This window comes from Xenopus laevis, chromosome 6L (genome assembly GCF_017654675.1).
Source record: "Xenopus laevis strain J_2021 chromosome 6L, Xenopus_laevis_v10.1, whole genome shotgun sequence".
NCBI lineage: Eukaryota > Metazoa > Chordata > Amphibia > Anura > Pipidae > Xenopus > Xenopus laevis.
The window spans coordinates 130,954,120-130,970,182 of record NC_054381.1 but is presented as its reverse complement, the minus strand read 5'-3'; the positions used below and the strand labels follow the sequence as shown (position 1 = coordinate 130,970,182).

Here is a 16,063-nt window from a genome sequence, read left to right as displayed (position 1 = left end):
GGGCCCCAAAGGGCAGTGCTTGAAAGTAAGAATGGGTGAAAGTAGGTATAGGCACGGGACCTGTTATCCAGAATGCTCGGGACCTGGGGTTTTCCAGATAATGGATCTTTCTCGAATTTGGATCTTCATACATTTAGGGGCAGATTCATTAAGGGTCGAATTTCGAAGTTAAAAATACTTCGAAATTCGACCCTCGAATTGAAATCCTTCGACTTCGAATATCGAAGTCGAAGGATTTAGCGCTAATCCTGCGATCGATCGATCGAAGGATTTTTCGTTCGATTCGAAGGATTTTAATCCAACGATCGAAGGAAAATCCTTCGATCAAAAAATCACAGGCAAGCCTATGGGGACCTTCCCCATAGGCTAACATTGACTTCGGTAGGTTTTACCTGCCGAAGTAGAGGGTCGAAGTTTTTTTTAAAGGGGAAGTACTTCGACTATCGAATGGTCGAATAGTCGAACGATTTTTCGTTCGATTTCGTTCGAATTCGAACGAATTTAACCAATTCGATGGTCGAAGTACCAAAAAAATACTTCGAAATTCGAATTTTTTTCATTCGAATCCTTCACTCGAGCTTAGTGAATCGGCCCCTTAGTCTACTAGAAAATCATGTAAACCTTAAATAAACCCAATAGGCTGGCTTTGCTTCCAATAAGGATTAATTATATATTAGTTGGGATCAAGTACAAGCTACTGTTTTTTCATTACAGAGAAAAAGCAAATCATTTTTAAAAATTTGGATTATGGGTCTATGGGAGACGGTCATTCCGTAATTCGGAGCTTTCTGGATAACGGGTTTCCGAATAATGGATCCCATACCTGTATTGTAAATTACGACGGCTGCACAAGTGCAAGAAGATAACCCTAGTCATTTATATTATGTGTAATCCAGTACTATTCCCAGCATGGCCTGACAGACGTCACACTTTATAAAACATGGGTACCACCAAGTGTTTTAACAGAGGCCCTAAAACTGTTGTAATTACTGTAATTTATTATTGATGGAAAATTACTCAGAGTGATCCTCTGAGCACATTTGCAGTTTACATATTTTCTTTTTATTTGCAGTCTTTTTATTTGGTTTCTGAGCAGTTATACCCACTGTCCGACTGGTAATGCCAGGCTTTTGGCTCAACAGGTCACTTTGTATGCACTTTTTAGGCACTCCCTATATAGTCAGTTAACCCTTGCTTAGTCAAAAGCTTGGCATTAGCAATCAAAAAGGTTCACCCCTCATGAGTACAGCCCTGTCGAGCGCAGGTAGTACTGTAATCATGGGGCACATGCAGGTCTCTGCACTCAACTTTGGAGCAAAGAAACCTGCAGTAAGTCAGGAAAGTACAGGACAGGGCACGAGTGTGAAAAATACATGGAACGTGTTTTTTGTAGTTTGCACCTTGCCATGCACTTTGTAAATGACCTATAGAGGTATTATTATGTTGTGTAAAAAGTGGAATGAAACATTACCGTTGATGTTGCCCAGAGCAACCAATCAGCAACTAGATTTCAACCGTTAGAAAACAAAAGCAAAGATCTGATTTATGACTATGAAGATTTTCATTCATCCAGGTCATGGTATATCTAATATAAGTAATAATAAAACAACTGAACTGAAGAAGCTGCTCGGATGAGTAGTGAAACGTCTTTAATAATTACTCAGCAAGTCCAGTTGTTTTATAATTACTTATATTAGACAAAGATCTGATTGGTTGATATGAGCAAAATCAATGTTTCACTCCACTTTTTACACAGCATAATGTAAATTATATAAATGCTCAGAGAATAACTTAATTCAGTCTTTAGATCCATTTTATCAGTGTCAAAGACACATTGAATAAAACAATGAGGTTTAAATAAATAACTTTTGAATTGGCCATCTTCCAGAAATGGGTGGGCCAGCTATAACTTTTACATTGTACCGACCAGAACCATATGTTATAATAAGACTCGTGAGACTCGTGATTTTTATTTCTAAAAACAAAAACACAGTATCAGGAAGCTTTCAGTAATAATGTGATACATCCTCTTATAGCAACATAAAACTGGTAAGAACAAGTTAATTGTTTAAAGGAAGTTAAAAAATGTGGTTATATCAAGATTATAGTATGCCTTCAGATCTTGTATCTGATATCTTGAAAGGGTATGCCCCTCATGTATCGTAAAGAATTATGTGATACGTGCAACAACATGCACAAGGGGTTCTAACAGTCATTACTTTTGGCTGTACAGCCGTAAGTGATACATAGCTGCACCTATACCATTTCCCAATCAACATTATCATCAGCGATATCAAGCTTACTGCCAGAATTTCACAATTTCCCACAATACCTTTTGTCTGTATGCAGCAAATGAGCATTGTTCTGTTTTGCCAACGGGACAAGAATCCAATGAAACTTCCTTGTGACTGTCACAAGGACTGTGCTTCCTGACACTTTTTCTAATATTATGTTAACTGAAAAATGCTTTTAGCAACAGGTACGCTGCCGCCATAAAAAAAAAAAAGCTGGGTGTTCAGTTGGCTCTACACCTGCTGGCATGCATGTTTCTGTTCCAGAAGTGAGAACAAACAATTCTCTTGTTGGAAAAAAAACATATGTCTAATGTTTGCTTTTAAATCAACAGAGGAAACAGCCCATGTTTGCAAATGTAACAGGCATGAGATGTAGTTTACAACTGTCAAAAGTGCCAACGAGCAAATAAAACTGCAGGTTGGCCCCTATCTTTAGAAGTAGGTCAGATGATAAAGATATGAGGATTAGCAAATGCTTTAAGTAATATGTGAATTCAAAATTTCTGTAATACAGCCACTAGTTTGCTTGGTGCTGGAAAGCTTGGAAGTGTCATCAATAAACTAATGCAGGATGCTTACAAGTCATTCAGTTCGAACATGCTGCATAAATACAGATTAAAGCATTTTCTTTTATCTAGTTATTTTCATACTTTTCTGGTTCAAATTCCCTTTATTGTCCAAAATTGGGTGAAAGTAGTGATGGGCAAATTTCTCCTGTTTCGTGAAACTTTTTTTTTACCCTCAAAATCTTGTGTTTCTCAGGTGCAGAAATTTAGTGTGATAATAAATATAGGAAATGTGCAGCAACGTTTCTGTCACTATCTATCTGAAACCTTTCTCTTTGTTTCCCTTAAGAACGGTCACAGATAGTGACCGAAACTTTGGACTTTGAATAAAAGTTTTGCGTCTTTGAAGGAGAAGTAAAGCCTAACAAAAGAAGTTTGCTAGAAATGTTGTACATTATGTTTTGGGTTTCTGTACCAGCCTAAGGCAACCAGAGCCCTTTAGCAGAAAAGATCTGTGTCTCCAAAGATGCCCCAGTAGCTCCCCATCTTCTTTTCTGCTGATTCACTACACATGCTCTGTGCTGCTGTCACATACTGAGCTCAGGGACCAACTCACAATAGCACATAGAATAGAAATGTCACAATGTAAGGCTGATTAGTAATTAATACAAATAATTACTACATGGTGGCACAGAAATCAGTGCAACTAGCATCAGAATTTAATAATTTGTGACGACCCCTAAGCTTAGCTTCTCAACAGCTGCTCAGAGCCCGCTGAGCATGTGAGTGTTGCAGACACTATCCAAGATGGTGACCCCCCTGTGACAAATTTGAAGTCCTGGTTTATAGCTGCTGAAACTTTAGGCTGGTGCAATAAGTTCAGGCACTTTTAGCCATATTCATTTTTAGGGTTCAGTTCTCCTTTCATTTCTAGACTTGGTGCATGCTATACATATTTACCAATGTGAGCAATGTTCTTCTCACTAAAAAGAACAGGATCATTCATAAAGTTTAAATGCATTAGGAACAGGCATGGCACCCAGGCAGTTAAGCAAGGCAGCCATCGCCACCAGTATTTATATAAACCATATTCATAGCATGCCTGCGTGTGACATCTCTTTGCGTAATAATGGCGTAATGCTCAGAGCCAGATATTCTCCAAAATAACGGGGGATTAGCGATTGTATAAATATTTATTGAAAGTGGCTGGGTGTCTCTGGGTAAGCTCTGGAGTCGGAGCAGCATTAGCCAGTGCAGTGAATGTGATGTGTGAGGAATAAGCAGTGTTGTTGCAGCATGACCATATTTACTGATGCTATTCTAGGCTGTACCTTCTCCTCTTCATAACATTCCTCACTTCTTAACTGTCTCTCTTGCCTTAGTTTATCCTTTTAGTGGATCTTCTTTCATTTTCCTCCTCTGTACAAACACCAGTGAGTTGTATCCCGTTTTAGCACAGCTGACTCAAGACGTATGAATTTAGAAACTGATGGGAAAAAAAGTTCCCTTAGGAATGCAAAAAAAAAAGAAACATTTTAGTTGCTTCAGTTTACTAGAATAAATATTAATACATAAAAAATGGTCATATTATAAAAATAATCACAGAAATATATTTAAAGTTATATAGACAAAACATACAGTTCATAAAATTTGCATATCATTGTCATTGATCTTTTAAGTAATATTCAATATTCATGAATAAACTTGACTCTTGACTTAACATACCACCACCAAGCAAAGAAAACTACACACCCAATATATAATTCCAAAAGAAATCTAGTTGAAAATGGAGAAAGTAGAAATTTCATATGTTACAGTAAAGTGCTAATAAAAACAATGCTTTTTGGATAAATCAAAAGTTCAGGTGGCCATATAATGGCCAATCCAGTACAGTATCTGACGAAAACTGCAATCAGGGCAGTGTAGGTGGTACATAAATCGGTCAACTCCAAGTCCTCAGTTTATGGTACCTCCGACTCCTATTTTTTAAAGGAACAGTAATACCAAAAACTGAAAGTGTTAAATACAATCCAAAATAAAATTAAAGTCTTGTTCTTAGAAATAGAATAGCTTCTGCCTTATCCTGATTCATAGAAGCTCTTAAATCTGATTTGACTATATTCAGTGCTTGCATTTAAAGTTATGAGGAGTCGGTGCATTTTTGGACTCCAACTCTGACCACAATGGCCATAAACGGTATTGCCACCTTTCTATTGTTCTATACATTAAGGCTAACAGCCCTGACGACGATCAGAACTGCAGGACACAGTTTTAGTCAATAGCAGTTATTTTTTATGAAACGTTGGCTGCCATGTGTATGGCACAAACACTGCATCAAACTAAGGGGAAAAGCATGAAACTGGTATTTAACCATCTGGGATGGGTAAAGAATGTTAATGCTATAATATATATATATATATATATATATATATATATATATATTATATATATATATATATATATATATATATATATATATATACTGTATATATATATATATATATATATATATATATATATCTTTACTACATTCTTACTACATAAATCTAAAAAATAAATAAAAAATAAAATGAAAAATACAGAAGTAGTGGTTACCTTACGCAATTACCGTCCTTTCAATCCTGCTTGACAAGAAGGACTTGACCCATAAAAAGATTTCTATGATTGAATTAAGTAGCGTTACTGGTAAAGGAGGGGAATTCAGACACTGCATGAGTTAAGGTGCACAGCACAGAAAATTTCTCAGAAGGAGGAATCAGCCAAAATCATACAGGGTTTCAGAGCCCTACAGCAAATTCAACTTAGGACCCCAACACATTGGTAAGTTAATCAATTCTACCAAGATATATTTAAACTGCTAATTAATTAGGGCCTTGGGCTGGGCTCTGCGCTGTCCTGCTCCCCCCCCCCAAACCGCAGGGTCTGTTTCCTCTGTATTTAGGACCCTGGTTTGGGACTTTTCAGAATAAACACAAAGTCATATTTACTAATCGAAGTGGGGTCTGCTTCCTCTATAGCTAATGAAAAAACCCTCCTCCCCAGCCGCTTACTTACCTGTGGCAAGGAAGGGGGATGCAAATCAAGCAGGAAGGGCCGGTCAGGCAGGGAATGGGCAGGGAGTGGGCAGGTCATAGGCGGGACAGGAAGTGGGTGGGAGGATGGAGTAAATTTTTTTGCAGGGGGCCCAGCGCACTCTAGTTATGCCACTGCTTGCATCTATGCACTTTGACCTAATATGCAGTTCATCAAAGCAGGCATAGGGAGAAAGCTGCAAGAAGTATGTATAGACACACTTAACTTTGTGAAAGGAACAGTAACAGAAAAAAATGAAAGGAAGGTCTTAAAGGAATGACAATATAATGTATTCTTGTCCTGCACTGGTAAAATGCAAACAACCTTGTCAGCATTTTTGAGCGTTGCACCAGAGCGTATGAACTAAAGTATACTAAGTATACTAACTAGAGTATGATGAATTAAAGTTCATGACTTGAAAAACCCATCCTGCCTAAAGGATAATGACTTGTCCCAGTGTGCCTACATAAACCTGTCTGGTAGGTCCTTACAAAGACTTCCCCTTGCTTTCCGTTGCATCCTGAGGCCTGATCACCAACACAGCATCACATAATAGATCCTTTATCTTTGGAATGCTACTGAAGGCATTGCTAATGATCTGTCCAAAAATTATAATGCAGTGCAGTGTTTAGGTCAGTGTGACTGGCCCACTAGGATACCAGGCAAACTCCTGGTGGGCCCAGGTGTTAGTGGGCCTCCTGCTTCCACATTTGGCCTATTTTATGGCCATTCCCTATTTCTATGAGAACAAAGATGCTAAATAGAGGTAATAATAGATTACAGTATGTAAAGAAAAGAGACTAAGAGAATACAGTGAGGAGAGGAAGAATAATAGTACTAAAAGTGGGATCCTGGTCTAAAGTTTTTTTGGGGGGCGCCTAGTGTCCCAGTCCGACACTGGTTTAGGTTGTAAATAGTCATGTTTCTACAGACAATGCAGCTTTTTCCAAAGAATTCCAGTGTGGAAGTTGCACCTGCCACTATTGCATCCGATGTATCAAATGAACACAATTGCGAGTGTTTGTTTACACAAATAAGTTGCAGTTAATATTTTCAGAGCAATCATTGTGGCACTGCAGCATTAAAAGGCTATTATTTAGTTTAAAGGGGTTGTTCACCTTCCAAACACTTTTTTCAATCCAGTTGTTTTTAGATTGGTTCCCCAGAAATAAAGACTTTTTTCAATTACTTTCCTTTATTTATTTTTTACATTTTTTCCAAAATCTAAGTTTAAAGGTAAATGTTTGTGTCTCTGGTGTTTGGGTCTGGCAGCTCAGTAATTCAGGTGCAGAGTCTAAACTGTTACAATTTTGCAACATTTAGTTGATCCATTTCTCAGCAGCATCTCTGGAGTATTAGCAACTATTGTATCAAGTCTAACAGCTGCCTGTAATAAAACCCAGAGATTCTGCTCAGCAGGGACAAAGATAAGAAATGTATCAACTAAATGTATCAATTTAGAGCAGTTTACAGGATCGGCGACCCCCCCTCTCCAGAAGGAGAGAAATGACACTTTACACTTCAATATTAGAAAAACTGTCACACATAGAAAATAGAAAGTCATTGGAAAAAGTCGTTATTTCTGGTGATCTATCTGAAACCAACTAGTTGTTTGAAGGTGAACCACCCCTTTAAGCAAATAAGAGATTGTTAATGCCTCCAAAATATGTTTTTAACTGGCAGTATTAATACTTTTAATGGCTAGCCAGCTTCATAGCAAGAAGATACTTCAGATCTCTTGGCAACTGTTGTGTACCTTTCCGTCACTTGGTCTTTATTTATATGTGATTATCAAATGTCTGTTTAATGAGTAGTTGGCAGTGCTAAGAGTCAGTCAATCATCCAAAGGCCAGTGTGTTGAAGGCATGAAGTGAGATTCCTTAAAATGTTATTTGTGCCAGTCTCACTTGTCCTTCAAACTGTACTGCACTGGGTACTGCACTGTGCCTGTTGTATGAGTGACACGTTTTCTAGCACATATCCCATAAACATAGAAATTTTGAAGATCCAGAAAAGGTTTGTTGGTTAAAGCAAACATGCAACACACAAAAAGAGAGCTATGGGTTGTGACCCTTAGAGACCGACGGTACAATCCCTAGCCCAAATGCAGACCACCTGAACTGGTCTGCATTTGGGCTAGGGATTGTACCTTCAGTCTCTACGGGTCACAACCCATAGCTCTCTTTTTGTGTGTTGTATTAATGTAGTTTCAGACCTGCAGGTGTAATAACTTCCAAGTTTTACTTGCTCCATCAAATCATAGATTTTTAAAGCAAACTTGAAAATAGGATGGTGCCATTAATTGGATTAAAGGATAAGTCAACCCCAAAAATATTTTTTTGCCTAATAAAAGAAAACACAGTTCTAAGCAACTTTCCCTTATACATTCATTACAATTTTGTTATGGTTTTTAACTTATTTGTATACTGTATGTATTGCTATTGGAAGCAGTGTTTGTCCCTTTCTAGTATCTGCCTTGATGACTCAGGCTGTTGATACAATGTAAGAAAGGTAGCTGTCTTTTCTGGGGAACTCTGACTGTAGCAACATTGTATCAACAGTCAGAGCCACCAGGACAGACAAACACTGCTTTCAATAGCAATACATATACAAATAACTTAAAAACCATAGAAAATTTGTAATGAATATATAGGGGAAAGTTGCTTAGAATTGTGTTTTCTTTTATTCGGCAAAAAATTATTTTTGGGGTTGACATCCTTTAACTGGCATCACTGGGTCATTGGAACAGATACATCCAACAGATATTTCTGACCATTCTGTATTTCTGCCAGCTTGGTTCCATACATCATATGCTAATTAAGCAAGTATGATATAATTTTACATTTAGAGTGCAGACACACAGAGCTCTAGTAGCAGCTACTTGTCACTGCTACCAAATAGACAATAGTGACAATTGGCTTTGCTATGACATGGCCTGTTTTAACAGAGGCAATTCTCAGTATTGTGAATGGCAGGGTATTTTTGTAGCCACAGCAAATACAGTAGCTGCTACTAGTATCTCTGTGTGTCTTCACCCTTAATATACATTTTAGCAATGCCCAATATACATTCAGGTCCCACAGTTCCCCTATCTGAGTAGTCCCAAATCTTTATAAAATGACATGCTGTTTGTAAAATTAGAATAGAATACAGTCTCTTACTCGCTAGTGTTTCGTCATGCATTCCCAAGGTGGCTCTTTCATGTGCTCCACTGCATAAGAACACACTGCAGCCTATGTTTTGCTAGGTTTGTCCTCACTAAGCCACACGGAGCCACTGAATACAGGTGCAATGCATCAAGTTGCTGCCTGGGCACCCCGTTCAGGTAGGTCTCCTAAAAAAGAAAGAAGTTAACATATACAGGTATGGAATCTGTTATACAGAAACATGTTATTCAGAAAGCTCTGAATTATGGAAAGGCCATCTCCCATAAACTTCATTTTATCCAAATAATACAAATTTTTATAAATAATTTTTTTTCTGTAATAATAAAACAGTACCTTGTACTTGATCCAAACTAAAATATAATTAATCCTGATTGGAAGAAACCCCTGCCTATTGAATTTATTTCACGTTTACATAATTTTCTAGTACACAAGGTATGAAGATTCAAATTACGGAAAGACCCGTTATAAGGAAAACCCCAGGTCCCCAGCATTCTGGACAAGCAATACCTGTACTTCCTTTTGCTTAGTGTGTACAATATTACTAATTTGAACTATTAATTTACGTAAAACATATTTATGTCTAGCAATGGCCTATCTTTCTCTTCAGGTCTTTCTTACCTACCTTCCAACTCACTGCCGTTAGCAACAAGAGAGTGAATTGAATATCAGACTTGGTGTAAGAGTAGGCTTATAATAGAAAATCAATTTTCACAAGGCATTTAACAGCACAGAACATTGTTAGGAAACCTGAAGTCTCAAGGTGTTGTTAAACCATAGATCCTAGAATTCTAGAATTGAATGAGTAGGACTCAGGGTTTACAATTTCAACATTGATGGCGTTTCATTGGCAGAATTAACCTCCTTTCAAGTAACTCCAATATTTATTTTTGTTTTCCAACTAAGTCAAAGGAAGGTAAGGAAGTACCTGAGGATTTTTGATTCAATTTTCATCACAGGTGCTTGTGCAGGGCTCAGTGTCGGACTAGGACAGCGGGACATCAGGAAAAAACATGGCTAGTCCCGGCTTTTATGGGCCCTGCAGACCCAGAGCTGCTGCAAGTGGATGCTGCAGATGCACCCAGTGGCGTAATTATAGAGGAAGCAGACAGGGTCTGTTTCTTCTATAGGGTTCAAATCCCCCTCCCAGCGCTTTCTATGTCTTTTAATTGAGCTACCACACAGCGAGGGAGGGGGTTGCAGAGAGGCAGGAGCACCTATGTGCGCAGCGCTCTCAGAAAATTTTATGGGGGGCCCAGTGCACTCTTGTTATGCCTCTGGATGCACCCCGTCCGTTTGCTTCCATTAATAGGAAGGAAGGCCCACTTCTTCATGCTGGGAGGGGGCCCCTTGAGCTTGCTAGGGGGCCCTTCAGGCTGCAGCACTGGTGGGCCCCAGTACAACACTAGCAGGGCCACATCTGAAGTTGGAGGGACACAGGTGAGTAGGCCCTTATGTACAAGCTACAGTGACACCTGTCACACACACTAATATCCCCTTTTGTTACCTCACGCCCCACACTCAAACAGCTCTAAATGTGGATTGGGGAGTCACCTGCAGGCCCGGACTGGCAATCTGTGGGTTCTAGAAATTGCCAGAGGGGCTGCTATAAGGTGCTATAGAAAGCAGGGCCGGATTTAAATATCGGCACCCCTAGGTCCCCTGCTGCTATTTGTCACCCCTGTCCCCTCCCCTTCATTTGTGCACATGCACAAATGTTCATCATTAGGTCGGAGCACTGGGGATTGGCGTATGGCACAGCTTCCGAACCAAAGTGTGGTTGGGCTTCATGCAGGGTCGGACTGGGGGGTCCGGGGCCCACCGGGACTGGTGTCCAGGGCCCCCCTCTGGCCCCGCTACCTACTTGTTCGGCGAATCCCTGCTCGGCGCATCGCGCATGCGCAAACGGCGCGCATGCGCAAACGGAAACGGCGCTCGGCGCGCATGCGCAAACGGCGCTACTATGCGCCGATTTTTTTTTTATTATTTTTAAAAAACAGTTTGGGAGAGGGGGACTGGCCCGGCGGGGCCCACTAGGGTCGGGGCCCACCGGGTATTTTCCCGGTATCCCGCCGGGCCAGTCCGACACTGGCTTCATGACGCCCACTTAAATCCTGCCACCCTAGGCCCAGGCCTTTCCACAAATCTGGGCCTGATAGGAAGTCAGTATTTAGTGGGCTGGTGGGGGCTATTTGGGCCTGTGTGTAGCTGAAATGCCAGGGCCTATTTTAATTCTCAGACCTGGTCACCAGGCCAGTAAAAATGATTCTTAATGCCAATGTTATGAATAGGGAAGAAAGATGAAAAAACATAGGAATGGCGGTATTTTTTGCTAGAAAATGTGATAACCTTAAACACTGGCCCTAAATAAAGATGGAAATGAATGTGAAGGTGTGATTTACACATTTCTTCGAAATACAGAAAGTTTCAGTTCACGGAGATAAATGGAGAGACCCGTGTTTCCTGTTGTCTCTCGCTTCATGGAGCGGTGGGAATTTGGCGGGAATGTACAACTCATGTGCCCCTCTCATATCAGCACAAGCTGAGCGCTATTGAGGTCGGTAGGAAGATTCCCCACTGCCCTGACACACACACATCCCCCCATGGTGGAGGAGCGACAGGTTGCACATCCCCGGGCACAAGTTTAGTTAAGGCAGCGAAGGGGCGGGCGTTGTGACTGAGAGAAGGGGCGGGGTGATGTGGGCTTGAGGCAGTCCCGGCATTGGTTGGATGTTGGGAGCAGTGAGTGGGTTAGTAGGGGTGTGTGGATGTAGCTCCCTGACTCGGGAGAAGGGGAAGAAGCTGAGGGAAGAGTGGGGGAGAGAGAGCGCATGCCGTCGGCCGATAAAGTGTGCGATCCTCCTCCTCCGCCGCCCACAGCAGGAGAGCTTCGCCTTCCAGACTCTCGTCCTCCCCGGGAGAGTGTCCAGCTGTCAGCACTGATTCAGCCGCCGGGATCCGCTTGTCTGTTCTCCCCTGAATGACGGGCGGACGTTTCGATTTCGACGATGGCGGCACTTACTGTGGCGGCTGGGAGGACGGCAAGGCTCACGGGCACGGCATCTGCACCGGCCCCAAGGGACAAGGGGAGTACTCGGGCTCCTGGTCTCACGGCTTCGAGGTAGTGGGCGCCTACACCTGGCCCAGCGGCAACACCTACCTGGGCTACTGGGCTCAGGGCAAGAGGCACGGGCTGGGTGTGGAGACCAAGGGCAGGTGGATTTACCGAGGAGAATGGTCTCACGGCTTTAAGGGGCGCTATGGGGTCCGGCTGAGCATGAGCACCCCGGCTCGCTACGATGGGACGTGGAGTAACGGACTGCAGGACGGATATGGGGTCGAGACGTACGGGGATGGAGGTGAGTCCGACAAACGTCTGGGGAGAACCTGGAACATGTGGGACAGTGGGAGTCTTCACCCGTCTGTCTATTTCCCATCACCTCTGCCCTTCATTATATTGTCCACTGCCTGTGCCACTGCCCTTACACTTCTTCATTATCCTGACACTGTCTTTGCTCCCTGCCCTTACACTTCTTCATCAGCCTGTTCCCTGCCCATGCTCCTGCCCATCTACTTTATCAGCCTGTTCCCTGCCCATACTCCTGCCCATGTTCCCTGCCCATACTCCTGCCCATCTACTTTATCAGCCTGTTCCCTGCCCATACTCCTGCCCATGTTCCCTGCCCATACTCCTGCCCATCTACTTTATCAGCCTGTGCCACTGCCCTTACACTTCTTCATCAGATTTCCCACTTTGGGTGCTCCCTACCCTTGCAATTCATCAGCCTGCCCTTCTCCCACTTTTCCATCAACCTGAGCCCTTCTCTTCATCATCCAGCCACTGCCCTTCCACTCCTTCATCATTGTGCCCACTGGCCACTGCCATTCACTCCTCTATCAGACTCACTCACTCACTGACTGACTGACACAGGGATCACTTTTGGGAACTAGTCAGTGGCAGGGATCACAATCCTTCACCAGTGGGCTCATTGCCAGTGATTGCATCATACACCCCTGCTGCTTCACTGCTCTACCCACTGGTCAACACACTGCTGACACACCCTCACTTGTACCCCCACAGCACCCACACCAAAATCACCTCACTGAAAGCACTACACCCACTCCCAGTCATCTCAATGCTACACCAGTGCACCCTCTCCCTGTCACCTCACTAATAGACCAGTGTATGACACTTGTAACCTCGCTAATACAACAGTCTACCCACTCCCTGTCACCTCACTAATACACCTCTGTATGACACTCGTAACCTCACTAATACACCAGTCTACCCACTCCCTGTCACCTCACTAATACACCACTGTATGACACTTGTAACTTCACTAATACACCAGTCTACCCACTCCCTGTCACCTCACTAATACACCACTGTATGACACTTGTAACTTCACTAATACACCAGTCTACCCACTCCCTGTCACCTCACTAATACACCACTGTATGACACTTGTAACTTCACTAATACACCAGTCTACCCACTCCCTGTCACCTCACTAATACACCTGTGTATGACACTCTTAACCTCACTAATACACCAGTGTACCCACCCCCTGTCACCTCACTAATACACCAGTGCATGACACTCGTAACATCACTTAATACACCAGTGCACTCTCTCTCTTCTGCACATTTGCACCCACTCCCAGTATTTTACCACTATGCCCACTGACCAGCAACTGGATCCCAATACTTCACCAGTGTACTTGCTGACATCCAAAAGTAACAAAGAGGAAGGCTCAAGCGCTTAAAATTATAATACAAGGTGCTAATCCATAGGAGGCTTCCCCATGAGGGTCTCCAGAAATAACATATAAATAATCAAATAAGGATTGCACACTCAGTTAGCCACAAACAATGATGTATTTATTACTTAAGGACAAAGGGGTTAACAAAAATTACAAAATAATAAGTGAGCCCAATGCGTTACGACCTAGTGGTCTTCCTCAGGGGCACAAAAAAAGCCATTATTTATTTTTTGTGCCCCAGAGGAAGACCATTAGGTCATAACACGTTGGGCTCGCTTATTATTTTGTCATTTTTGTTAACCCCCTTTGTCCTTATGTAATAAATACATTATTGTTTGTGGCTAACTGAGTGTGCAATCCTTTTTTGATTTACTTGCTGACATCCAGCTGCTGCTTCACCAGTAAACCTACAGATATAGACCTTGCTTCTTTATCAGTGGATAGACTTATTACCGTTTCATGGGTTTCCACTGACTGCAATCTCCACAGGGGGTTAATAGTACAGTATATCCACAGACTGGTATCTTACTGCTTACTGTTACCTTGGGATGCCCACACATTGACATTAATCCTTGGTGTTACCTTAGGGCAGGGGTCCCCAACCCTTTGAACCTGTGAGCAACATTCAGAAGTTAAAGGAGTTGGGGAGCAACACTAGCATGAAAAATGTTCTTGGGGTGCCAAATAAGGGCTGTGATTGGCCATTTGGTAGCCCTATGGATTGTCAACCTACATTGAGACTCTGTTTGACAGTACACCTGGTTTTTATACAACTAAAACTTGTCTCCAAGCCTGGAATTCAAAAATAAGCTCCTGCTTTGAGGCCATTTGGAGCAACATCCAAGTGGTTGGAGAGCAACATCTTGCTCATGAGCTACTGGTTGGGGATCACTGCCTTAGGGTGCCACTTTACATCTTCCTGGTGTTACCTACCAAGGCTCACTCTGGTTTACTTTACTAACTGTAATCCTTATATCTATAAAGGGGTTCACCCCGAAACGTTGCACTTCTGCAAAATAAACTCAGCAAGGGCTAGTACCTGCTTGAAAGAACCTTCGTGTGCCAGTGAAATCCTTCTTTGTTATCACAATTGAGGTTGCCGAGGCCTCCTTCACCGTGCACCGGCTTGTCCTGGAGAGCCAGTGCAAGCGTGGTAATCCTGTACTGGCCTCTGGAATAGACCATGCTTTAGAGCAGGAGTGCCCATACTTTACTAATGTGAGGTCTACTTTTAGTGATGTTCCTTTATGGTCTACTTTCATAAAATCATTGTTAGAATTCTGTTCCTTTGAAAATAATATTTATATATTGATTTGATAAAATTATTATTTAAACATCTATTTCTTATGTAACCTTGACATAAAACGTATCTTAATGAAAAGTTTGAAACACAAGGGTGATTTAGACAAGCTGTTTGTTGGCTTCAGATCTACTGATCACCAGCTAAAGATCTACTGGTAGATCCCAATCTTTTGGACACCCCTGCTCTAGAGAGAGCACCACCCAGGAAGCTTACATTTTTATAACTATTTATTCATGGAGTTGAGCTGCATTTCTTGGGAATTATGTATATTTTTTTTTTTTTTTTAAAAAATCTACTTTGAGGAAGTCTGTATTGACACGAGTTTGTGTTTTTGCAAATGCTCATTCACATGAATTCAACTGGCTCGCATATCAATTTGTCTCACTTTGTGCCATGTCTTTGAGGTTTTTTGATCTCACTACACTGAATTTCAGGCTGTATAATGTAGCCATATTACTCCTATGCCAACACAGCATGAAACATATTAGAACAGGTGGAAGTGCATCATGTTTCTGCAACCCACTCATTGTAGGCTTGTTGGATCTTGTGAAGTGGACACAACATAAGCAAATTTATAACTCTGGTGATACAGGAGGAATTTGCGTTCCATGCATGAGATAGTCCTGCACAAATACTGACAAATAAGCAAAACTTCTGTAAATGAGGAAGCTAAGCCATATGACTGGGGTTTTACCTTTATATTGTGGTTCTGGGTTATTGTTGCCTCTGACAGCAAAGGGTGACCTGGAGACACATTTATTATTAATAATAGTCTTTTATTTGTATAGGAGCAACATATTCTCTAGTGCTTTATAGAGAAGTCAATCATTCTCATTAGCTCCTGCCTCACCAGAGCTTACAATCCAAGTTCTTTTCCTCACACTGAATTTTATAAAAAATCAATGAGCCCCAAACTCCAATCCTCTGTTGATAAGCTTAAAAGGGTTGTTCACCTTTGACA

At 41.7% G+C, this 16,063-nt stretch overlaps 1 protein-coding gene across 1 annotated transcript in view; it reads left to right on the top strand.

Annotated features, from left to right (window-relative positions):
- The first annotated feature begins 11,598 nt into the window (after window positions 1-11,598).
- The window catches only part of LOC108719297 (junctophilin-1), a 67,905-nt gene continuing 63,440 nt past the window's right edge, over window positions 11,599-16,063 (top strand). Inside the window, exon 1 of the mRNA XM_018268080.2 lies at window positions 11,599-12,395. Coding sequence (XP_018123569.1) covers window positions 12,017-12,395 — 379 coding nt within the window. The 5' untranslated portion in view covers window positions 11,599-12,016. The remainder of the gene's footprint in view (window positions 12,396-16,063) is intronic.